Raw genomic sequence first — 26,749 nt, forward strand, 5'->3', positions numbered from 1 at the left:
CCGCTGATTGGCCAGTTGAGAAGCGCTTCACATCACCATAGCAACCACAGAACGCAGCGGAAGTTGAATATTTGTTTTTTCAGTCCGGGATTTCGTACATTTGGACTTTTGGACTTTACCAGAGGCAAAGATACAAAATACTGACAACACATTCTTAACTTTTCATCCTTTATTAATATTCCAAATACAACATGATTACTGTTGAATTATTTCATCACAAAACTAAGCACAAAAATAGAACAGATGATCAGATGTGTCATTTTTCACAAAACATACAGCTGTTAACATCAAAGCTACTTTTTAAAAATATATTTGAATGGTAAACATTGTTTAAAACCTTAATGAGTTAGTTTCACTTTGTGAAGAGTTGGAAAATTAATCTAGTCTTTTCCACTACTTTCTAACTTCATGTTCACTAAATGATCATAAAATATAATTATATGATACATAATGAAAGACATCATTAAACATGATTTTAAATGACTTATTTGAAACTTCGTCTTCTTTCAATATTTAATATCCATTTACTAGAAGAGATCGTCATCATAAAGGGTTTGTGGAAGTTGAACAGTATCTGAGTCTAAATGAAATAGAAGAACAGCTACAAACTGGAGAATCAGGAAAGCCATCAGTTCAGTTTTGCATTATTTGCAGGGTGGTGAACATGTTAATCTGCCCAGATGCCCAGAATTTACCAGCAGTTAACAGGTATATTATGTGCACTTTCTGCCACCAGCTTAATATTATTATTACTAATACTGATAATTAGAAGAACAGAATGCCACTGCATGCAGCTGGAGCCTAAACTTTGCCAAGACCTGACGTTCAGACTTCGAGATTATCAATGAAATGTTTATTAAATGCTTATGATATCATAATCATAATGAAGTCAGTGTCCCATTTTGTTTATTATATAATCTAATATTTATTTATTTAGTTATTAGGTTATAACCTCACCCTATTGGCAGCAAATTTTTCCCTTTTCAAGCCCATTTCTTCAATAAAATTCTTTAGAACAAGTAAAAATACTAGAAATGGGTTGTAGTTCAAATAATCATGGAAAACCAAATTATCAAACAAAAATATAGTAGCTATTTTTTAAACAGACATTAATGTAGTATGTAAATATTTTTCAAAGAGTTTCAAAGAACTGTTCAGACCCCAGTCTATACATGCAATTTCCCCGCGGGATCAGTAAAATTTTGTCTGTCTGTCTGGAAATGAAATGCAACAACAGCCTGTTGTGAATTTAGTGTTTTGGTGATGTCATGAAAAACACTAAAATTTACATCCACATATAGTTCAGTATAGTCCATTCAGTCTACTGTAGTTTAGCCCCGCCCATTTACGCTAAGTAATGTTGCAGACAGAATCACTATTTCAACAAGGCAGCCATTCAGAACAGAGATCATTTCCGTAAATCAGTCTTAAATACACAACAACAAAAACAGCCTGTTTGATTTCAAGAGATGAGGGATCAGAAAACAATCATGTAGAAATTAATTATTACTGCTTTAGGTTGATAAAACCAAACAAATGTATAAGTAGATAAGAAAACTGTACAACACAGGCCCTTATAATATTCTTATAACAATCTCAAAATGAGAAACAGCAGATAAGAGTTCTATGCAGAAGTCTGAACGGCCTAGTTAAATTACATGTTCTGTTGATTTTGTAAGTGTAAATAAGTTGATAACTTTATTAGGGACAGCGTGGGCGGTACTTTACTCTCACCTAGAGGTGAGAACTCTGGGTTTAGGAGCTCAGAGTATTTCACAGAAAGAGACATGACATGTTGTCATGGCTGAACAAACATGCTGAGCAGTTCTTGATTTAGCTCAAAACTCCATAGGTACAGTAGTTACACACATACATAACTCAGAGATTCACACAAGATTAAATGAAATTATACAGTACTGAATGTTTTGCTGATCACAACAGATCACCTAAAATAAAATAATGCTGAAATAATCAATAAGATAGTCTTTATCAAGTTCACAATAATATAAAACTTTAAGGACATTTTTTAATGTACAGTTACATTTACAGCATTTATCAGAATCTCTTATCCAGAGCGACTTACAGTGGTTTTACAGTGGTTTTAGTGATTCTGGACAGACCAAAATCACTAAATCGACTTACTATGTGTTTCACTTATTCAGTAATTTGGACGTTCACTGTCTATTCACTTCTCTACTGTCCCAAATATTTGAGCCCCCTCGAGTTGTTAGAGGCCCATGGACACTGGCCTGGTTAGTAATCCACCTCTGTGCTCAGCAGTCACTAGAGATGGACATAAACAAGTCCTTATCTCAATCACAGCAATGTTCTCAAGAACCATCACCCTCTATGCACTGTGATGTTCAGAAACCAAGAGAAACACACACAGATCCAAAAGTACTCTCTAAAATTTCTAAATAAGGCAGAGATCAATCTTAATTAATGTAACATCCAACATGTTTATATGGAATAAAGCATTCAGCACAGCATACAGGATGCATGATCACAAAAGTCCTCCAACAATGATAATCACAAAAAGATTATTATCTAATTTAAATACAAGGTGTCGTAGAAATGATGCCCTCTAAACTCAAAAAACAAATTAAACCCAAGTCAGTATGTTTATTCAACTAACAGTGAGGTGGGAAATATCACCAAAGAAGAGACAGGATCAGCAACCATATAATGCTCCTGCATTTGTGACCCTACAGAAATAAAGGTTAGACGTCTCTGTAAAATTAACTCTTTGGGACTGAGAAACTTCCTCTCTGCCAGCAACAGCCTGATCTCCATAGCAGTGAGTGAAAACGTGCTTCACACTCAGAGGTTTTCTCTCAACCAGCAACAAGCGAACCTCTGCGGTGGTGAGAATGTCCTTTAAACTCAAACTGTTTCAGCTGGTGACAAACTAACCTCTGGAGCTGAGAGTTAAAACGCCCTTTGTGATGAACTTTCTCTCAGCTGGGAACAGGCTAACCTCTGTATCGGCAAATGAAAACATCCTTCAGACTGAAGAACTCTCTTACAGCTGAGAGAACGAGGTAACTCTGTAACTGTGAGTGATAATCTCTTTAGAGAGAATAGACTCAGAAACATTCTTGCTAATGGAGAAACTGCTGTTTGTGGTCCCATCTGCCTTCACGAGACTGTATTCCTGTAAAGTCCTACACAGACTGCAGTGGAATTTCATGTAGTACATCCACACTCAGTACTTTAGGCTTTGTGATTAGCAGGAAAACTGATTTCTGTTCTCTCCTTCTGCCTCTTCACTGCAGTTTTACCACTGCCGTATCATGGCCCTGCTTCAACTTACTAGTTTGCGCCAGCCCTATTATATAATTAATGTTTTCTAATTTGACACTCATGCATCAATCGCTTTGGTTTTCTTCTTAGTGCACTTGTGTATCTTCATAGACTTCAAATGCGTAAAGCTCCGCTCACACTCTGAGCAGTGGTACGGCTTCTCTCCGGTGTGGATGCGTTGGTGTGCTTTGAGAGTACTCGGATGACTAAATGTCTTCCCGCACTGTGAGCAGGAATATGGTTTCTCTCCAGTGTGGATGCGCTGGTGTGATTTGGCACTGCTCGGATCACTAAAGGTCTTCCCACACTCTGAACACTGATACGGTTTCTCTCCTGTGTGAATGCGCTTGTGCTTTTTTAGAGTGCCTGTATCTCCGAAACTCTTCCCACACTCTGGGCAGTGATATGGTTTCTCCCCTGTGTGCATGCGCTGGTGTAGTTGGAGAGTATACTGTCGTTTAAAACTCTTCCCACACTCTGAGCAGTGATACAGTTTAACCTTTGTGTGGACGTGCTGGTGGACTTGGAGATTGTTTTTTTGAGTAAAACTCTTCCCACACTCTGAGCAGTGATATGGTTTCTGTCCTCTGTGAATGAGTTTGTGTCTTTGGAGATTACTCTGCTGATTAAAGTTCCTCCCGCACTCTGAACACTGATACGGCTTCTCTCCGCTGTGAATGCGCCGGTGTGATTGGAGGATACTCGGATGATGAAATGTCTTGTCACACTCTGGACAGTGATATGGTTTCTCTCCAGTATGAATGCGCTGATGTATTTGGAGACTCCTTGGACGAAGAAATGTCTTTCCACACTCTGAACAGTGATATGATTTCTCCCCTGTGTGAACGCACTGGTGTAGTCGGAAATGACTCTGTCTCTTAAAATTTGTTCCACACTCTGAGCAGTGATACAGTTTTTCTGCTGTGTGAATGCGCTGGTGATTTTTTAGAGTACGAACATCTCCAAAACTCTTCTCACACTCGGAGCAGTGATACAGTTTCTCTCCTGTGTGAACGTGCTGGTGTGCTTGGAGATGACTCTGTCGATTAAAACTCTTCCCACACTCTGTGCAGCGATACGGCTTCTCTCCTGTGTGGATGCGCTGGTGGACTTGGAGACTATTTTTTTGAGTAAAACTCTTCCCACATTCTGAGCAGGCATACGGCTTCTCTCCTGTGTGGATCAGTTGGTGTCTCTGGAGATGAGTCTGTTGAGTAAATCCTATCCCACACTCTGTGCAGCGATACGGTTTCTCTCCTGTGTGAGTGAATTTATGTCGCTGAAGATTACTCTGTTGAGGAAAACTCTTCCCACAGTCCAGGCAATAGTGAGTTCTCTTTTTGTCTGTATTTTTCTCCATTATTCTGCAAGATGTGTTATGTTGTAGAGGACCAGAGGCTGTTTGCGGAGAACTGGAGCTTCTTTTGCAAACCTTATTCTCCCATTTAATCTGTCTTGATTTCAGAAGTCCAATTCATTCGACTTGGTGGAAACTACTTTTGTAGCAAAATAAACACTAGGAGCAGTAGATGACTTGCAGCAGGAATTGACTGTTTTTCTATATAAGAGAGAAATAAAAAAAGTGACAAAATGGTTAGAATTACTCCCCAACATCAACAACATTGAGTTGTTAAAAAGCAAATAAAAAATATGCATTTTTTAGCTTTCAGAAACAGATGCAAAGGGAAACTATTGGAAGTTGACTGAAGACCTGGAGGACCAAGAAAAATCTGTTGGAGCTGCTTATAGATCAGTCAAGTGTGCAGAGCAAAACTGCATCACTCCCAAGGACCTGTACAGATGTTTAATTTACAAATCCACATTTTAGTTAAAATTACTGCACTTCATCATCTCTGGCTTACATCACATTGTGGATGGCAGCCCAACATCTGAAACAAAATCTCAGCAAGACTGAGCTGAGATACAGTCAAATCCATGAGTATTTTGACAGTGACATATTTTTTGTAATTGCGTCTATACACCACAACAATGGATTTGAAATGAAGCAATTACATTTTTTACCCAGTTCCTCCATTTTCACAGGCTCAAAAGAAATAAGGGATCAGGTGTGGCCTGATCCCTTATTTCATGACAAATCAAGGAGATACATGGTCTGGAGTTGATTCCCAGTGCTTAATGTGCATTTGTAGCTGTTCATAGGAACTCTCAACATGCGATCCAAAGAGGTGTCAATGCAAGTGAACAGAGCCATCAATAGGCTAAAAAACAAAACAATCCTATGAGAGAAAATCGCATAAACTTTGAAAATGGCCAAATCACCAATTTGTTACATTCTAAAAAAAGAAATGTACTGGTGACCTCAGTAACACCAAAATGCCTGGATAACAACAGAAGACAACTACGTGATGATCACATGATTCTTTCAGTGGTAAAGTAAAACCTCTTCACCGTCAAGTCAATCAAGAGACAGATGAATGTTAGACAGAGGATTTACTTCAAGATGTGAACCACTGGTAACACCCAAGAACAGAAAGGCCAGATTAGACTTTGCTAGAAAACACCTTAAAAAGCCTACCAGTTCTGGAACAGGGTTCTTTGGACAGAAGAAGCCAAGATTAACTTGTACCAGAATGATGGGAAGAAAAAGAATACAGAGAAGGAAATTAAGGGCTCACGATCCGAATCATACTCCATCATCTGTCAAACATGGTGGAGGTAGTGTTATGGCATGGGCTATATGGCTGCCTATGAAACTGGGTCACTGGTGTTTATTGATGATATGACTGCTGACAGAAGCAGCAGACTGAATACCGAAGTGTACAGAGCTATACTTTCTGTTCAGACTGTTCAGTCAAATGCTGCAAAAATGATAGGACTGCGTTTCACAGTACAGATGGATAATGACCCAAAACATGCAGTGGAAGCAATCCAAAAGCTTCTTAACGCAAAGAAATGTGATGTTCTTAAGTGGCCAAGTCAGTCACCTGACCTCCACCCAACTGAGCAAGATTTTTACTTAGTAACGACAAAACTGAAAGCAGAAAGATCCACAAACAAGCCTCGACTGGCAAAGGCCTGACAAGGCATCTGAAGGAGGAATCTCAGCATTTAATGCCATCCATGGATTCCAGACTTCAGGCGTCCATAGACTTCAGAGGACTTGCATTCAAGTATTAGAAACAATTCTTGTATTAACAATTACGTGAGTTTGTTGAATTACTTTTAAGCTTGTGACATGTGGAGAGACTGTAAGAATGGCTGTAATTCCTAAATATTTAATGCAATATTTTTGTTAACCCCCTTGAATTAAAGCTTAAAGTCTGCACTTCAATTCCATCTTGATTGCTTGATTTCAAATCCACTGTGGTGGTGTACAGAGGCACACTTACAAAAATTGTCTGTCCAATTGTCAATGGAAATACAGATCCTAACCACAATCTTGTCAGCTACTTTGAGAACTTCCTGGTTATTCTGTATGCAGAAGTACAAAGCCTGTGTGTTGTTGTGGACGACAGGGTATCATTCTCAGCATGCTGCAATCCTGACCCTGACCTAGGTCTCTCCTCCACAACATCCATGGAATTGAACCCAGTAACTCTAGTGAGGCCACCCAAGTGCTTGTTCAGGTTTGTCAGCTTGAGACTCAAGCACTGCAGCTCCCTCCTGCCTGGTCTTCCTCTGTGGGCCATCAGGTCCTTTACCTGACCCAGAATGCAGCGGCAAAAAATTTCTTCACTCTCCCTAATTTTACTCAGGTCTCTCTCTTAGTGAGTACCTGTCACATCAGATTTTAAACCCTGAGCCTCACCTACGAAGCCAAAAATGCACCAGCCCTCCCTACCTGAGGCAAATGGTCAAAACCTGATCCCTTAAGCTTTAAGTACAGCTTCAAGACACATAGGGGAGAAGCATTGAGACTCTTGTCCACCTGAAGCTCAAGTGGTAGGACGAACTTTCTCTTACTTTCTTCAAACGCCGACTGAAGACCCACCCCTTCAAAAAGCATTTACAAACCCCATTTCTGCTAAAGACATTTTACACAATGCTATAAAACAAGAATCCTTAATTCTCTTCACCCTTCGTTCTTTCACTGACAAAAGCACAAAGAAAACATTTCCAATGCTTTCACTGCCTAACTTCATTGTATTGTGTTAACATAAACAAATTTACAATTTTATGCCTACAACACATTCAAATAAGTTGGGACAGAATCATGTTCACCACTGTGTGGGAACTGAGGAAACTAGTTGCTGCAATGGAATTTTTGCCCATTCTTGCTCGATACAACCCTTAAGCTGCTCAGCAGTCCATGGTTATGGTTGTGTGAATCTCCTCTTCATTATGCATCATACACATTCAAAAGGTGACAGACCTGGACTGCAGGCAGACCAGTCAAGCACATGCACAGTGAGGCTTGACATTGTCTTGATGAAATAACCATGGACATCCCGGGAAAAGACGTCGTCTTGATGACAGCATATGTCTCTCTAAAATCCCAATACACATCTTCGCTTTAATGGTACCTTCACACACATGCCAATGCCATGGGCACTGCTTCACCCCCTTACCATGACAAATGGTGACCTTTTGCTGTAAAAGTCTGGATGGTGCCATTCGTCTTTGGCACAGATAACTAACTGTACGTTTTTCCCAGAAACAAGCTGAAATGTGGACCGACCACAGCACACATTTCCACTATCTTTCAGATGCTCTGAGATGAGCTTGGTGCCAGAGAACTGAGCAGTGTTTCTGCATATAACCGAGATATGGCTTTCTCCTTGTGTAATAGTTTTACGTTGCATTTCTTGATGCTGTGTCGGACTGTGTTAAGTGACAACGGTTATCTGAAATACTCCTGAGCCCAGCTAAAAAGCTGTTTCTCATGCAATGCCTTCTGAAGGCCTGAAGATCATTTGCATTTAACAGCCTGAGCTTGTGTGCTAAGCAGCAAGCTTCTTAACTAAAATGGAATTTTCTTAAAAATGTAATCTATTTTCAGTTACTTAGGTTGATATCAGCTACAAAGAAAAATCATTAGTGCCAGATGACAGACAAACCCTGAAATCACTGCCTAAAAAGAAAGAAAAGGAAATCTCTACAAATAAAGATGAGAACTGTCCAGGCTGAGGTCTGTTCTATGATTCTTCATGAATGTGGAAGGTGTGAAAGACAATAAAAAAGCAGTACAGGAAAAAATATGCCTTTGAAAAAATAAAAGAAGAATTCTGCTGTCTAAGAAGGTTTTTTTACACTTTTTCACCATTTTGGCAGCTAAAGTGGCTGAATCATGGTTTTCTGTGCTTAGCCGAACATGTCAAATGAACTCAGACCCTCCAAATGGTCCTACAAAGGAACGAAACTCAGGACGGTTAGGCTGTAGTTCATTTTGTGGTCCTATGAATTTGTACATTGTGAAAACAAAATGGAAGCAGTTTACTTTGTGTTTTGCTTTATCGTGAAAGACTTTGAGGCTTACCGTACATAAACGACAGTTTTTCAGCACTTTAGTAAGTAAATACATACTACTAAAGATCATACATAAGGTACTACTTGGGATAAAGCCTGCCTGCGATCTCGGGACAAGACAGCAGCACTGACATTTTAAAGCAGTAAGATGTAAGAGCCTGTGTGATTTTACCTTGTTAAATGCAGAGTTAAAATGTACATGAAAACAAAATGCAATGATGTGCAAATCATTTAAACCCTATATTTCATTGAAAATAGTACAAGGACAAGAAATCAAATGTTGAAACTGAGAAATTGTATTGTTTTTCAAAAAATATTTGCCCATTTTGAATGGGACGGGGGCAACAAAAGGCTGGTAAGGTTGTGTAATGCCTTAAAACACCTGGTGGTTAATTGGCAACAGGTCAGTAACATGAATGGGCATCTCAGAGAGGCTCAGAAGTAAAGATGAGGAGGGGTTCACCACTCTGTGAAAAACAGCACGATAAAATAGTGCAACAATTCAAGAATAACGTTTCTCAATGTAAAATAGCAAACAACTTTGCTTTCATCACAATGTCCTGTGGTCTGACGAATCAACATTTGAAATTCTTTTTGGAAATCATGGACACTGTGTCCTCTGGGATAAAGACCACTCAGCTTGTTATCAGTGCACAGTTCAAAAGCCAGTATTCACGATGGTATAGGGGGGCATTAGTGCACATGGCATGGGTGACGTGCACATCCGTGAAGGCACCATTAATGCTGAACAATATGTACATGTTTTGGCAACATATGCTGCCATCCAGACGACATCTTTTTCAGGGAAGGCCTTGATTATTTCAGCAAGACGATGTCAAACCACATTCTGCATGTATTACAGCAGCATTGCTCTGTTTTATAAGAGTCCGGGCACAAAACTGACCTGCCTGCAGTCCAGACCTGTCACCACTGAGAACCTTTGGCACATTATGAAATGAAAAATATCACAAATGAGCCCCTGAACTGTAGAGCAGCTGAAATCCTGTATCAAAGAAGAATAAGAAAAACTACAACTACAGCAGTGTCTCCTCAGTTCCCAAACATTTACAGAGTGTTGTTAAAGAAGAGGTGATGAAACACAGTGGTAAACAGGCCCCCGTCCCAACTTTTCTGTAATGTAAAGGCATTAAATTCAAAATGGGCAAATATTTTTCAAAAAACAATAAAATTTCTCAGTTTCAACATTTGATATGTGGTCTATGTAGTATTTTCCTATAAAAATATGGTTTACATGATTTGCATATCATTGCATCCTATTCATATTTACATTCTGCACAGCGTCCCAACCTTTTTGGAAATGGGGTTGTAGAACAGCTCGTGTTACCTTTGACGTTTGTCCAGTTCATGCACTTGTGAGGTTTAAATAAATTCTGTGACTGGTCTAAAGTACTGATCCGATGAGAAGTAGCTTAAAAAGGGTTAACCTCGGTATTCAGAGGGATTCGCTACAAGGTCAGCGGTAGCTGTCATCTATGTTTTAGAAACAGAGAGTGACGGCCAAACTGGAACCAGCCGTGTTTCAGTATCTTTAACTTTCAGTTATTTATTTCTTTTATTTTCCTTTCGTTTTAACCAATTTAAAAGTTTTAATCAATAATACATTACATTTTTCTTCTGCATCAGAAATTCTGTTTATGTCCATCAAATTCTTTAGATAAATCTGACAAAGACATCACTGACTGTGCCCTGACTCCAGTTTTTCCAAAAACAGTATAATGAATACAAAGTTTAATTAAAAAAAGAACTGATGAAAAATGATGGCTGTTTAATGGCTTTTAGTAAATTCACTCTATTGGAGTTGCTGTATTTTACTTTGGGGTCAAACAAAATGACATGCAGAACACCACTCGCACATTAAGTTTTGGCTAAAAAGGTCTTGGTCAGCGTGACACAGCAAGCCTAACAGCTAACTCCCCTACGTTTTATTTGTAACATTATGTGATTTTTTTTATGCTAAAAACTGTAAACATTTTGAAGAAGATTCTTTTATGTATTCCTAAATATTTTATAGATTATGTATAAGAGGAATATTTAGAGATATATGTGTAACAGAAAAATAAATAACATTTTATTTTAAGTAAGCTTACTTTAATAGAATTCGCCAAAATTAGTTCTAAAAGAGAATACAATTGAACGTATGTTTCTGTGGGCACACAGCGACACCCGTTGGTCAGAGGGAGTATTGCGTATTTTATAAAGCAGCTTCCTACTATATCCGGTTCAGTCCGGTTTCCCACTGAAGAGATATGGTAGGCTCAGACGTCTTCTCCTCTCTATTTAAGTATTTATGAGTTTTGTTGTTGTACTTTCAGGCAATAATCGGTACGTTGAAGTAACAGTATGTACGTTTTTAGTTTTTATTGGTATCGCTTCATTTGTGTTATTGAAAAGGTTGCTAAGTACGAGGTGTAACTATTTTTCAGCCACAGCTAGCTATGCTAGCTCTGCGCCCCATGTGGTCTGAATGCTATATTGAACTGATGTGATTTCTTTGGTGCCTTATAGCTGTTAGAGTGGAGAAGCACAATACTGACTAGCTGCTGTATTTCCTCTGATTATACTCAAACAGGTATGCATATTGTATTTCTTTAGCTTTGTGCGGTATTCCACATTGTGTTGTATTCTTTTGTTTTTGCTGTTTTATTGTACAACCAAATAAGCTGAGCTGTTTAATACTGAAGAGCTGAGTCTATGCTGTAAAGATTCATATTGTAATTACTGCAAGCTCAGTCCGGTTTTCCCACTGAAGAGATATGCTGTTAGAGTGGAGAAGCACAATACTAACTAGCTGCTGTATTTCCTCTGATTATACTCAAACAGGCTCCAGCAGACGTGACTCCAGTAAAAGCTCAGAACCAACTTCTTGTTGCACTTGCCTTATTGAGGGACCAGAACAGTGGGGTTACATATGAACATATGAAAAAAAGGATACCACCAAACCCCACTTACAATTATTCCTGTACATTTTAAAACATGAAATTCAAAAAGGAAATACTGACTTGCCAATTAAAAATGCAGTCGTTTTCAATATGTATTTACTGTACTATCATTGTATATTAAATATATTAAATAGTCCAGAGGTTTAAGTAACGAATTACATTTACTCTCCTTACTGTATTTGAGTACAGTTTTCCCTGTAACGGTAGGATTAAAATCATAGTACTTTTACTCATATTTGAGTTCATTTTTAATAAAATACTTTTACTTCGCTACTTTAATCTTCATAACGTTAAAGAGTAAAAATAAATGATGAGCGAATCAGCTCAGACACCAATACGAACGAAGGGCGGTTAAAATGAAAAGATTCACCAATCAAAAAACAGCAGCTCCAACAGGAAAAACAGTACAGAGATGTCCAGTTTAGTGAAGAAGGACAGAGGAGACCTGAACCAGCACACACGAGGAACTGACCATCCAAACGGTCATCTGTATTTATTTTCACACGAGCTAAAGAAAACAGCGTTATTATCAGCGGCCGAACACGAAACCTGCTGAGATCCGCCCTCACAGCTCCACTCCAGCTGAGGCGGCGTCAGCCGGCCTGACACCAAACGACTTTTCAAGCGATTTCACAGGTTATCCATGTCGGGATAAAATCACGAGAGTCTTGTTAGATTCGCGTCGTCTCGATCGCTTGGACTAAGGTGGTCAAGATGGCGGTCTTAAGTGAGTCTTTTTCTCGTCTTGGCGCTGCGACAAAATCAGAGAGAGAGAGAGAGAATGAGAGAGAATAGGCAGGCGTGACTGCCTGAAATCTCTGTAAAAAAAAAAAACGGCCATTCAATTCGATAATCATATTAACTTAAAATGTAAACTGACTGCTTTAATAGTTCGGGTCCACTGAGCCTGTAACTCGTGAGGAAATGTGCAGAGGACTTTAAGAACGCCATTACTGAAGAATCAATTATTTTCTATTTTTTTCTGTTACACTGGTTTCTTATTTTGTTTGTTTGTTTTTATGGTTTAGTTCATGACACCCAGTCGGCAATGCTGAATCGCTGCATGTAGTGTTGGTGTGTAAATGTTTATATGAAATTTAAAAAGTATCAGCACATTTTACAGGTTAATTAAAAGATTCTGGGTGATGATCTGCCAGAATATACAGTTCTACAGTGAACTACCCAGATCTTTACACACCTAGCCAGCACCACCATCAGCCCCAAAAACCAGCCATTAAGAAAATGAAAGACTTTATATATTTAGCACACAAAAGAGCAAAAGAAACACAAAGGAGAAGCCTTTGGCTTTGTGACAAACTTGGTGAAGTTCAATTCAGCACATCCCTGCTAAAAACAGCAAGGACCAGGATGTATTCAGAACTGGACTAAACTGGTTTATGCTGGTCTACTCTGGACTAAGCTGAAATAAACTGGGTTTTGCTGGTCAGCCAGCATGGTCATTGATGTTGACCAGTGTCCAGAAAGCTAATTATGCTGTCCAAAGGAAAACATTTCCAAAAGGGAAACATTACAGGCCATTTTGTAAAGAAGTTAATAGAAGGTAACGTGAAGAAATTTCATTCCAAGGGATTTTGGGACGTTTCTGCTCTTTTCATCATGAAGTTTACTCACAATGTAAAGAACAGCTACCATGTTCAAATAATGCAGAAAAATAAAAATTCCAAAAATGGACATACTTATATTTTATTTGGACAGCGATGATATGCTGATTTTGTTAGCAGGGATAGAATATAAATCCTAAATAAATCAATAAAAACTATAAACTATAAAACATTATGATCACCCAAAATCACAGGTGTCTGACTTCTCAGCCAAGTCTGAACAAAATCTGCATCATTTTTTAAATTATCTTACATAAATCATGAACTACTGAAACTACAAGATTATACATGATTTGCATATTGTTGCTATCAGGACAAAAACCTACATCTCCATTTTCACCGTTTTTCATATTTAGTCATAATTTGATATCAACAACTGCTCTTTACATTGTAAACTTACCTCTTTGGAGACACTTTGGAAACAGAGGTTCTGTTGCAACAGTGATGATGTGTTGCTTAGGCTAAAATAACATTTACAGCGAAATAATTAAAATGAAACATTTCAACTGACAGACAGCAAAACTTTAAACTGGCATAAAAACAGTCTACAGTGTTTTACTGTCTCTGTTTGCTGAGGACAGAACTGAGGAAAGCAAAGACCGTCTGACTGTATCCAGATTAAAGACTCACCCAGTGTTCATACAGCCTTATTTACAGTGGGGCGGCTCCTTTTTCTCCAAAGATCAGTTAAACACAGAGTAAAGAGTGTGAAAAAGTGTTAGAGCCCCTACTTACTATACAGCAGCTCCTTTTTCTCCAAAGATCAGTTAAACACAGAGTAAACAGTGTGAAAAAGTGTTAGAGCCCCTACTTACAACACAGCAGCTCCTGCTTCTCTCCTCCAATAACACTGTGCACATGTGCCAGCTGATTGCGACAGGATCCTCTTCTTCTCCGCTTTATTGTCTTTGGAGAACCACGGTTACAGAGCTATCGCCCCCACACGAACTGCAAAGGGATTCATACGTCCACCCGTATTCCGGTAAACCCCGCCTCCTGCGCTACGACTGGGTAGTAATTCACAGGAGCAGTCCGCTGATTGGTCAGTTGAGAAGCGCTTCACATCACCATAGCAACCACAGAGCGCAGCAGAAGTTGAATATTTGTTTTTCAGGCCGGGATTTCGTACATTTGGACATTATAAAACACTTTACCAGGAGCAGCAGAGCACTGATGATAAGCCTTCAATAGGATAAGATGAGCATTTTTTGGGTGTTTTTTTTTGTGATTTTGGTCAATCACAAAAAGTTTTAATAAAAATGCTGCTGCGGAATAGATATTCAACATCAAAAACAAACAAAAAAAAAAACATTTGAATGGTAAACATTTAGAATGCATTTCTTTCACTTTTCACTTAGCCTGTTCACCACTTTGCTATTTCATGTTCACTGAATAATCATCAATAGAATTTATGTTACAAGATACATAATACAAGACATCATTAAACACAATTTTAAATGAGTTGAAACTACATCTTTCAATACTGCATTTCCATTTACTAGAAGAGGTGGCGAGGGTAAAGTAGAGGGTTCTACTCTGGAACAGGCTCACTAAAACTGGACAGTTGAAGACTGGAAAAAGGTAGCCTGGTCTGATGAATCTTGATTTCTGCTGAGGCTCACAGAGGGCAGGATCAGCATTTGGCACCAACAGCATGAATTCATCCATGGACACAACTTTTCTTGTGTGAATAGTCCAGGCTGGAGTCCAGGAATTGTCCAGAAGACTAGAGGCTGTAATCGCTGCCAAAGGAGCTTCAACCAAGTACTGAGTAGCCTGAATTCTTATGTCAATGCAATATTATAGTTTTTCCTTTTCAATAAATTAGCAAAAAATTCTCATTTCTAAAATTGTGTTTTCACTTTGTCATTATGGGTTACTAAGTGCAGAATGATGGGTAAAAACGTAATTTTTTTTTTTTTTTAAATTTTAGCACAAGTCCGCAACATAAACTGTGAAAAAAGTGAAAGGGTCTGAAGACTTTTCAAATGCATTGTATGTTAGAGATTCATGCATGATTAAATGAGATTACTTTAAATGAAAAAATAAAAATGAAAAATGAAAAAATGCTGAAATAATAAGCAATAAGACCGTCTCTATTATTTGAACGTTCGTTCCTTGATTGTTTGTATTTGCAGTGGATTGTCCTGAATATTTGAGCCCCCTTGAGTGGTCAGAGGCCCCCGGACATTGGCCTGGTCAGTAATCCTTCCCTATGCTCAGCAGTCACTGGAGACATGTTTATATGGAATAAAGCGTTCAGCATAGCATCTAGAATGGATGGTCATAAAAACAACCTCAAAATGATCATAAAAAGATGACCATCATATTTAAGCATGTATTGTAAAAATGATATCTGCTAAACACAAAAACCAAGTTAAACTCAAGTCAGTATGTTTATTCCAATAACAGCTGGAAAGAAGATCTCCAAAGAAAAGAGAGTTACATGAGTCACTGTGCAGGGTGTGTGATTGGTTACAATTAGACAGATTTACTGATGGATAAATGATTAACTAAGTAAAGAATATTTTGATTAACTGATTAAGGAATGTATAAAATTGGATCAGCAACCATATAATGCTCCTGCATTTGTGACCCTACAGAAATAAAGGTTAGACGTCTCTGTAAAATTAACTCTTTGGGACTGAGAAACTTCCTCTCTGCCAGCAACAGCCTGATCTCCATAGCAGTGAGTGAAAACGTGCTTCACACTCAGAGGTTTTCTCTCAACCAGCAACAAGCGAACCTCTGCGGTGGTGAGAATGTCCTTTGAACTCAAACTATTAAAAGCACATTTTCACTCACTGCTATGGAGATCAGGCTGTTGCTGGCAGAGAGGAAGTTTCTCAGTCCCAAAGAGTTAATTTTACAGAGACGTCTAACCTTTATTTCTGTAGCTCCATCTCTGTTGGCTGATCTGCACCATTTTGACCACCATGGAGCTTCACGCTGTACAATGCTGCACAAACCTCACCTTCATGAACTGACCCTCCTGCTGCTGCTGTATAAACTCAAACTATCTAATTAACCGTTGCTCCGCCTGTTTTTCCCCGTTTTGTATTATAATATTTTATACTAACGCTGTTTGCTATCCGGTGTCGACCAGAGGAGGATGGGTTCCCCTTTTGAGTCTTGGTTCCTCTCAAGGTTTCTTCCTCTTGCTCTTAGGGGGTTTTCCCTTGCCACTGTCATCATTGGCGACGCTCATGGGGGCTCAGACCCGGATTTTTCTGTAAAGCTGCTTTGTGACAGCACCTGCTGTAAAAAGCGTTATATAATTAAACTTTGACTTGACTATTTCAGCTGGTGACAAACTAACCTCTGGAGCTGAGAGTTAAAATGCCCTTTGTGATAGATAGATAGATAGATAGATAGATAGATACTTTATTGATCCTGAAGGAAATTTTGCAGCCAGTATCAGTCACACAACACAGGACAGTGATAGTAATAAGGATGTAAACAATATAACAGGAAGAATAAATATAAAAAAATCCTATCTACAGACATATATACAAATATAAAAATACAACAACCTGGAAAAATATCTTTAACCTGAGATGAAAAGACGCAGTGCAATAATGACTGTACAAGGAAGCACAGGTTACGGCATATAATGACAATACTGAATAAATATGTGCAGATATTGGTACCAAAATGAAGTGTCTACTGAGGAGTACCCGGATGTGATGAACTTTCACTCAGCTGGGAATGGGCTCTGTATCGGCAAATGAAAATGTCTTTCAGACTGAGGAACTCTCATACAGCTGAGAGAACAAGCTAACACTAGCTGTGAGTGATAATCCCTCTGAGACTCATAAATGTTCTCGCTAACGGAGGAACTGCTGTTTGTGTGCCCATCTGCCTTAAGGAGATTGTTTTTGAAGTCTTACACAGACTGCAGTGAAATTCCATGTAGAAACTCAATACTTTAGGCTTTGTGATCAGCAGGAAAACTGATGTCTCTTCTCACCTGCAGTTTTTATCACTGCTGTATTTCAAGCACTGTCTCAACTTACTGGCTGACTAGTTTATGCAACCCCCATTATATAATTAATGTTTTACTCATACACTCATACATCAGAGGTTTTTGCCTTCCTCTTGGTGCACTTTTGTATCTTTGTAGATGTTAAATGCCTAAAGCGCTGCTCACCCTGAGCAATGATACGGTTTCTCTCCAGTGTGAACACGTTGGTGGATTTGGAGAGTATGTTTTTGAGTAAAACTCTTTCCACACTCTGAGCAGTGAAATGGTTTCTCTCCTGCGTGAACACGCTGGTGTGTTTGGAGATGACTCTGTCGATTAAAACTCTTCCCACATTTTGAGCAATGATACGGTTTCTCTCCTGTATGAATACGCTGGTGTAGTCGGAGATTACTCTGTTGACTAAAACTCTTTCCACACTCAGAGCAGTGATACGGTTTCTCTCCTGTGTGAATGCGCTGGTGTTTGTTTAGAGTACCAATATCTCCAAAACTCTTCCAACACTCTGAACATTGATACGGTTTCTCTCCTCTGTGAATGCGCTGATGTAGTCGTACATTATTCTGTTGACTAAAACTCATTCCACACTCTGAGCAGCGATACAGTTTCTCTCCTGTGTGAACGTGCTGGTGTGCTTGGAGATGACTCTGTCGATTAAAACTCTTCCCACACTCTGAACAGTGATACGGTTTCTCTCCTGTGTGGATGCGCTGGTGGACTTGGAGACTATGTTTTTGAGTAAAACTCTTCCCACATTCTGAGCAGGCATACGGCTTCTCTCCTGTGTGGATCAGTTGGTGTCTTTGGAGATGAGTCTGTTGAGTAAATCCTATCCCACACTCTGTGCAGCGATACGGTTTCTCTCCTGTGTGAACAAGTTTGTGTCGTTGAAGATTACTCTGTAGAGTAAAACTCTTCCCACAGTCCAGGCAATAGTGAGTTCTCTTTTTGTCTGTGTTTTCCTCCATTAGTCAGAGAAACGTGTTATGTTGTAGAGGACCAGAGGCTGTTTGCGGAGAACTTGGAAATTTTGAATCTTGAAAGCCTTGATTTCAGAAGTTTTATGTAGTCCTCCTGATGGAATGTACTTTTGTAGGAATAAATAAACAAAACACTAGGAGCAGTAGACGACTTGCAGCAAGAAGCGATTTTTTTCCTGAAAGAGAGAGAAAAGAAAGGTGATAGTGGTTGGAATTACTCCCCAACATCAACAACATGCAGCTGTTAAAAAGCAAATAAAAACATGCATTTTTTATCTGTCAGAAACAGAAGCAAATGGAAACTGTTGGAAGTTGAGTCAAAACCTGGAGGACCAAGAAAGATCTGTTAAAGCTGCTCACAGACTGGTCAGGTCTGCAAAACAAAATAATTGCATCACTCCTAATGACGTGTACAGATGTTTAATCTTCGAATCTGCATTTTTGATAAATTAATTGCATTTCAGCATCTGTGGCTAACATCTCATCATGGTGGCATCTAAACATCTAAACTAAAACCTAAGCATGGAATTACAGTTTCTAACCACAGACTTGTCACCTCCTTTAAGAACTTTCTGGTTATTCTGCATGCAGAAGCACAAAGCCTTGGTGTAGTTGTGGACGACCAGCTATCATTCTCAGCACATTTTGCAAACCTGTCTCAGTCATGCAGGTCTCTCCTCTATATCCATGGAATACCACTCATTATCTCTAGGGAGGCCACCCAGATGCTTGTTCAGGCTTGTCACTTCCGAGACTTGAGTACTGCAACTCTCTCCTGCCTGGTCTTCTTCTATGGGCCATCAGGTTCTTTGACTGGTCCAGAATGCAGTCTCAGTTCACTCAGATCAATCCATTAGTGTGTACCTGTCACATCAGATTTTAAACCCCGAGCCAAAAATGCACCAGCCCCTCCCTACCTGGCGGTAATGGTTAAAATCTGATCTGCACCTTGAGCCACTTGAGGACAGTTTCAAGATGCATGGAAGACAAGCATTAAGACTCTTGTCTGTCTGGAGCTCAAGTGGTAGAACAAACTTTCACTCGCTTTCCTCAAATGCAGATGAGCCATCTCTTCTGAAAGCATTAAAATAATGTCTTACATCTGTGTTCATGTATCTACAGTGATTTTTGTTTCTGCCAGTATTTCAACTGAAAGTTACCTTTAAAGTTATTCTTGTGATGGGTATGAACAGTTGACTTATTGAGTACTTTTTACATTGCTAAGACATTTTATGATGCCCATGATTAAATACAAAAAAAACCTTAACTGCTAACAAGTGGTTTGAACTGGCTGTCGAATTCAAAACAAAACTTTAAACCAAAAAATTTTGAAAAGTGGAAAAAATCTAACAGGTATACCACACTATGGATTTTGCAAGTGGATCAGACACAGCAGTACTGCTGGAGTTTTTAAACACCTCAGTGTCACTGCTGGACTGAGAATAGTCCACCAACCAAAAATATCCAGCCAACAGCGTCTTGTGGGCAGCATCCTGTGACCACTGATGAAGGACTAGAGGATGACCAACACAAGCTGTGCAGAAGATGAGCTATCATCTCTGACTTTACATCTACAAGGTGGACTGACAAGGTAGGAGTGTCTAATAAAGTGGACAGTGAGTGGACCATGTATAAAACTCCAGCAGCACTGCTGTGTCTGATCCACTCGCACCAGCACAACATACACTAACCTACCACCACCACATCAGTGTTACTGCAGTGCTGAGAATGACCCACCACCCAAATAGTACCTGCTCTGTGGGGGTCCTGACCACTGAAAAACAGGGTAACAAAGTATCAGAGAAACAGATGGACTACAGTCTGTAACTGTAGAACTACAAAGTGAAACCATATGGTCAGTGAAGCTGATAAAATGGACGAGTGTAGAAACAAGGAGGCGGACTTAATGAAGTGGTCGGTTGGTGTTTATGATGAACTTGACACTAGCCAAAATCTGACATTTCCTTGGTGATGCCTGAGTTCTAAAGGAGTTTTAGTGTGAACAGCAACTGGTCTGAGATCTTTTCAGTGCTAAAAAGGACAAGAAAGAGAACAGTGTCTCCATTTAAATTTGCATGTGAACACAAAAATAGTGAGGTCATTTGCTGCTGCTTCCCTTTCAGGTTCCCTTTTACAGAACTGAGTTAAACTCATTTAAAGAGAACTATATGCAAAAACACACACAGAAATTTCTACTGCAGATTTGAATGTTCAAAGGACAATCTTCAGCCTTTATCTGTCTTCCCTCACTCTGGTTCCCTCACCTAGGCCAGTCTAATCACTACTCATTATTCCTTACTCCAGCATACACCCCCACAGAAGGAAAGCTCAACCAACCACAAGGACTGTTCAGTCATGGCCAAATGGAGCTTCCTTACAGCTGCAAGACTGCTTTGAAAAAACAAATTGGAACATCTTTGAAGACCAAGACTTGGAAAAGTACACATCACAGCTATTCTCTGATACATACAGAACTGCGTGGACAATGTCACAGTCCAAAAATACCTCCGGGTGAACCCAAACCAGAAACCCTGGATGACAAAGGAGGTTAAAATACTCCTAAAAACCCGCAACACCGCCTTCAGGTCTGGGGACAAAGCCTTACACAGAGCTGCCAGGACCAACCTAAAGGAATGCATTAGGGAAGGTCCTGAAGCACATCAAAGCCAGCCTCCCACCAAGCTTCGACCCACACCAGTTTGCCTACAGGGTCCACAGAAGACGCCATCGCCACCGCTCTTCATACAGCACTGACACCCCTTGAACACCAGGGGAACTTTTCATAGACTTTAGCTCTGCCTTTAATACACTCATCCCAGGCAGACGGATCACTAAGCTCACTGACAGAGGACTTTCCCAACCCATCAGCAACTGGATCAAGGACTTCCTGTCCAATCGCACCCAGACTATTAGACTTGGCCCCGACCTCTCCACCACCATCACACTCAAGGCTGTGTGTTGAGCTCCCTTCTCTACGACCTCTACACTCATGACTGTGCCCCCACCCATCCCACCAACACCATAATCAAATTCACAGACGACACAACTGTGATTGGACTTATCTCTGGAGGAGACAAGACAGCCTACAGAGATGAAGTCCAAGGACTGGCTCTGTGGTGTTCAGAGAACAATCTCACCCTAAACTCCTCAAAAACCAAAGAACATCATAGACTTCAGAAAGAACAAAACCAGAGCCATTTTACATCAATGGGGACAGCAGCGATTCTACTTTCTAAGAAACCTCAGGAAAAACAACCTGCAAGAGAAGCTTCTGGTGTCTTAGAACCGCTGCTCCATTGAAAGCGTGCATATATATGGCATCTCCACATGGTACACCAGCAGCTCAGCAGCGGACAGGAAAGCTCTTCAGAGAGTTATCAGCACAGCCCAGAAGATCATCGGCTGCCCGCTGCCCTCATTGGAGGAGGTTTTCAGGCCCCGCTGCCTTAGCAGGGCAGCTAACACCCTGAAAGATCCATCTCATCCTGGTATCTGTTCGACCTGTCACCATCAGGCAGATGCTACAGGTCCATCACATCACGGACAAACAGACTTAACAACAGCTTCTATCCCAGTGCAATAAGAAAACTGAACGCTGCCCAACACTGACACTGCACACTGCCATCCAGGCACCAACAACACAGGAATAGAGTGTCTACCAGCACCTTTCCAAAACTTACTCATGGGATATTACAAGATGTTTACATTAATTTGCACAATTTTCTATTTTACTCTTTTATAATTTTAAATTATATAGTCTTTCTTTTAATATCTTCCACAAAAAAATTAACATTACTGGACTTAACAGCTACAGGCCAGTATCCCTGACCTCTGCAGTCATGAAAATCTTTGAACACCTGGTCCTAGCCCACCTGAAGGCCATTCCAAACCCTTTGATGGATCTGCTGCAATTTGCATACAGAGCTAACAGGTATGTTGATGAAGGGTTAACTTGGCCCTGCACTTCATGCTACAGCATCTTGACAGTCCTGGAACCAGCACTATAGTTCTGTTTATGCTCAGCTTTTAATGCCATTGCACCAGAGCTCCAGCACAGATGTACAAGCAGAAACCAGCTGTAAAGTTTGGTGGAGAAGGGATGATGCTATGGGAGTGTTTTTCAGGGGTTGGTCTAGAACCCTTAGTTCCAGTGAAGGGAAATCTTAATGCTTCAGCACCAAGACATTTTGGACAGTTGTACACTTCCAACTTTGTGGGAACAGTTTGGGGAAGAACCTTTCCTGTTCCAGCATGACTGAGCCCCAGTGCACAAAGCAGCTCCATAAAGGCCTGACTGGGTGAGTTTGGTGTGGAAGAACTTGACTGGCCCTCACAGAGCCCTGACCTCAACCCCATCCAACACCTTTGGGATGAACTAGAATGGAGATTGTGAGCCAGACCCTCTCGTCCAACATCAGTGTCTGACCTCACAAAAACTCTTCTGGATGAATGGACAAAAATTCCCACAGACAGACTCCAAAATCTTGAAGAAGCTTCCTAGAAGAGTGGAAGCTGTTAGAGCTGCAAAGGGGGACCAACTCCATATTAATGCCTGTGGATTTAGAATGGGATTCATAATAGCTCCTGTAGGTGTCCCAATACTTTTGTCCATTTAGTGTATATTCAGAAATCATGAATGTGCTAATTGTAAATATATCAACTATTCACGCAGAAACCAGATTTCTACTGCTAGCATAATGCTAATTTCCATTAGTGAAACTATTGACATTTCCAGTGTTATGTTAGCATCAAGCTAAAGGAACACAAACTCCTTATTCTGTTACATCAGTTAACAGACAACCACACTGGCTAGCACAGTGATGAGTAATTGAGGGAGAAGTGAAGACAGTTATGCTCTCTGGGATTCCTGGATTGATGTGGGATCTCAGTGATCAAACTTATAAACTCCTGATGAAGCATCTCTGTCTCCTCATCTGAGACACTACAGCACATCTCTCTTCTGATCTGATGTTACAGCACATCTGTCTCCTGATCTGACAGCGTTACAGCACATCTGTCCCCTAATCTGATGTTACAGCATGTGTCTCCTGATCTGACAACGTTACAGCACATCTGTCTCCTGATCTGACAACGTTACAGCACATCTGTCTCCTTTTCTGACAGCATTACAGCACATCTGTCTCCTAATCTGATGTTACAGCATGTGTCTCCTGATCTGACAACGTTACAGCACATCTGTCTCCTGATCTGACAACGTTACAGCACATCTGTCTCCTTTTCTGACAGCGTTACAGCACATCTGTCTCCTAATCTGATGTTACAGCATGTGTCTCCTGATCTGACGTTACAGCACATCTGTCTCCTTATCTGATAATGTTACAGCACATCTGTCTCCTTTTCTGACAGCGTTACAGCACATCTGTCTCTTTATCTGACAACGTTACAGCAATCTGTCTCTTTATCTGACAAAGTTACAGCACATCTGTCTCCTTATCTGACAACGTTACAGCACATCTGTCTCCTGATCTGATCTTACAACACATCTGTCTCCTGATCTGACAGTTACAGCACATCTGTCTCCTTATGCTTATCTGACATTACAGCACATCTGTCTACTGATCTGACAACGTTACAGAACATCTGTCTCCTTATCTAACATTATAGCACATCTGTCTCCTTATCTAACAACGTTACAGCACATCTGTCTCCTTTTCTGACAACATTACAGCACATCTGTCTCTTTATCAGGGCGGCACGGTGGCGCAGTGGGTAGCGCTGACGCCTCACAGCAAGAAGGGCCTGGGTTCGATTCCCAGCCGGGCGACCTGGGTCATTTCTGTGTGGAGTTCGCATGTTCTCCCCGTGTCTGCGTGGGTTTCCTCCGGGTTCTCCGGTTTCCTCCCACAGTCCAAAGACATGCAGTCAGGCCGATTGGACGTGCTGAATTACCCCTAGGTGTGAATGTGTGTGTCTGTCTGTCTGCCCTGCGATGGACTGGCGACCTGTCCAGGGTGTATCCTGCCTTCCGCCCAATGACAGCTGGGATAGGCTCCAGCACCCCACCGTGACCCAGAAGGATAAGCGGTTTAGATGATGTATGTATGTATGTCTCTTTATCTGACAACGTTACAGCACATCTGTCTCCTTATCTGATGTTACAGCACATCTGTCTCCTGATCTGACAGCGTTACAGCACATCTGTCTCCTTATCTAACAACGTTACAGCACATCTGTGTCCTTTTCTGACAGCGTTACAGGACATCTGTCTCCTGACCTGACGTTACAGCACATCTGTCTCCTGACCTGACGTTACAGCACATCTGTCTCCTGATCTGACAACGTTACAGCACATCCGTCTCCTCATCTGACATATTATAGCACATCCGTCTCCTTATCTGACAATGTTACAACACATCTATCTTCTGATCTGACAACGTTACAGCACATCTGTCTCCTTTTCTGACAGCGTTACAGGACATCTGTCTCCTGACCTGACGTTACAGCACATCTGTCTCCTGATCTGACAAAGTTACAGCACATCTGTCTCGATCTGACGTTACAGCACATCTGTCTCTATCTGACAACGTTACAGCACATCTGTCTCCTGATCTGATGTTACAGCACATCTGTCTCCTTATCTGACAATGTTACAGCACGTCTCCTTATCTGACAACGTTACAGGACATCTGTCTCCTGATCTGACGTTACAGCACATCTGTCTCCTGATCTGACAACGTTACAGCACATCTGTCTCTATCTGACAACGTTACAGCACATCTGTCTCCTTATCTGACAACGTTACAGCACATCTGTCTCCTGATCTGATGTTACAGCACATCTGTCTCCTTATCTGACATATTATAGCACATCTGTCTCCTTATCTGACAAAGTTACAGCACATCTGTCTCCTGATCTGACAAAGTTACAGCACATCTGTCTCCTGATCTGACAAAGTTACAGCACATCTGTCTCCTGATCTGACAAAGTTACAGCACATCTGTCTCCTTATCTGACAACGTTACAGCACATCTGTCTCCTGATCTGACGTTACAGCACATCTGTCTCTTGATCTGACGTTACAGCACATCTGTCTCTATCTGACAACGTTACAGCACATCTGTCTCCTGATCTGATGTTACAGCACATCTGTCTCCTTATCTGGCACGTCTCCTTATCTGACAACGTTACAGGACATCTGTCTCCTGATCTGACGTTACAGCACATCTGTCTCCTGATCTGACGTTACAGCACATCTGTCTCTATCTGACAACGTTACAGGACATCTGTCTCCTGATCTGACGTTACAGCACATCTGTCTCCTTATCTGACAACGTTACAGCACATCTGTCTCCTGATCTGACAACGTTACAGCACATCTGTCTCCTGATCTGACGTTACAGCACATCTGTCTCCTTATCTGACAACGTTACAGGACATCTGTCTCCTGATCTGACGTTACAGCACATCTGTCTCCTGATCTGACGTTACAGCACATCTGTCTCCTTATCTGACAACGTTACAGGACATCTGTCTCCTGATCTGACGTTACAGCACATCTGTCTCCTTATCTGACAACGTTACAGCACATCTGTCTCCTGATCTGACAACGTTACAGCACATCTGTCTCCTGATCTGACATTACAGCACATGTCTCCTGATCTGACGTTACAGCACATCTGTCTCTATCTGACAACGTTACAGGACATCTGTCTCCTGATCTGATGTTACAGCACATGTCTCCTGATCTGACGTTACAGCACATCTGTCTCTATCTGACAACGTTACAGCACATCTGTCTCCTCAGTCATTGATCAAACTTGTAAACTCCTGATGAAGCATCTGTGTCTCCTCATCTGAGACGCTACAGCACATCTGTCTCCTTATCTGACATATTATAGCACATCTGTCTCCTTATCTGACAAAGTTACAGCACATCTGTCTCCTTATTCCTTAACCTGGCTCTTATATTCAGATTTCCCTGAAAGCTCTGATTACCTGGAGCTTGGAGCGAAACTCTGCAGGGTGCTGTATGTCCAGGAGCCGGACTGGGCTCCTCAATTCCATAACATCAGCTCCATGAGCATCATCACGTTCAGTGTTGTGGTTTTAGCACATTAAGCCACGTTTAGCCTTTCCGTGTTTATACAGTGTGAAAAAGTGTTAGAGCCCTTACAATAGAGCAACTCCTCTTTCTCTCCTCCAGCAACTCTGCGCGCGCGGAACAGCGAACTGCTGATCACAACAGGGGCCTGATGGTTTAAGTCTTCTTCTTCTTCTTTTTCTCTACTTTATCTTTGGAGAACCACGGGTATAGAATTAGCGCCCCCACCTGGACTTTAGTGAGACTCACACTGGGGGTTTATATCCCACCCGTATTCCGGTAAACGCCGACTCCTGCCCTACGATTGGGTAGTAGTCACAGGGGCAGTTCGCTGATTGGTCAGCTGAGAAGCGCTTCACATCACCATAGCAACCGTAGAACACAGAGGAAGTCGAATTGTGTCGGAGTCCAAA

The 26,749-nt window shown here is 40.8% G+C and overlaps 1 protein-coding gene and 1 long non-coding RNA gene across 5 annotated transcripts; one reads left to right on the forward strand and one right to left on the reverse strand.

The window, feature by feature from the left end:
- Nucleotides 1-6: 6 nt before the first annotated feature.
- Nucleotides 7-26,575, reverse strand: LOC118810071 (zinc finger protein 239-like). Of its 4 annotated transcripts, XM_036573596.1 has the most exons (3): nucleotides 26,231-26,559; nucleotides 17,463-18,450; nucleotides 7-4,637 (listed from the first exon to the last, which is right to left on the reverse strand). In XM_036573596.1, exons 2-3 carry the CDS (start codon nucleotides 18,260-18,262, stop codon nucleotides 3,362-3,364), a joined length of 2,076 nt encoding a protein of 691 aa, XP_036429489.1. In that variant the 5' UTR covers nucleotides 18,263-18,450; nucleotides 26,231-26,559; the 3' UTR covers nucleotides 7-3,361. The 4 variants fall into 4 exon arrangements, with proteins under 4 accessions (XP_036429489.1, XP_036429486.1, XP_036429487.1 ...); XM_036573593.1 differs by lacking the exons at nucleotides 17,463-18,450; nucleotides 26,231-26,559 and adding an exon at nucleotides 14,128-14,200 and having other exon boundaries at nucleotides 7-4,861; XM_036573594.1 differs by lacking the exons at nucleotides 17,463-18,450; nucleotides 26,231-26,559 and adding an exon at nucleotides 13,943-14,120 and having other exon boundaries at nucleotides 7-4,861.
- Nucleotides 11,075-11,826, forward strand: LOC118810074. Its single transcript, XR_005007395.1, has 2 exons — nucleotides 11,075-11,320; nucleotides 11,572-11,826. It is a non-coding gene; the product is annotated as an uncharacterized LOC118810074 (long non-coding RNA).
- Nucleotides 26,576-26,749: the final 174 nt, after the last annotated feature.

This window comes from Colossoma macropomum, unplaced genomic scaffold, assembly GCF_904425465.1.
Source record: "Colossoma macropomum unplaced genomic scaffold, Colossoma_macropomum, whole genome shotgun sequence".
NCBI lineage: Eukaryota > Metazoa > Chordata > Actinopteri > Characiformes > Serrasalmidae > Colossoma > Colossoma macropomum.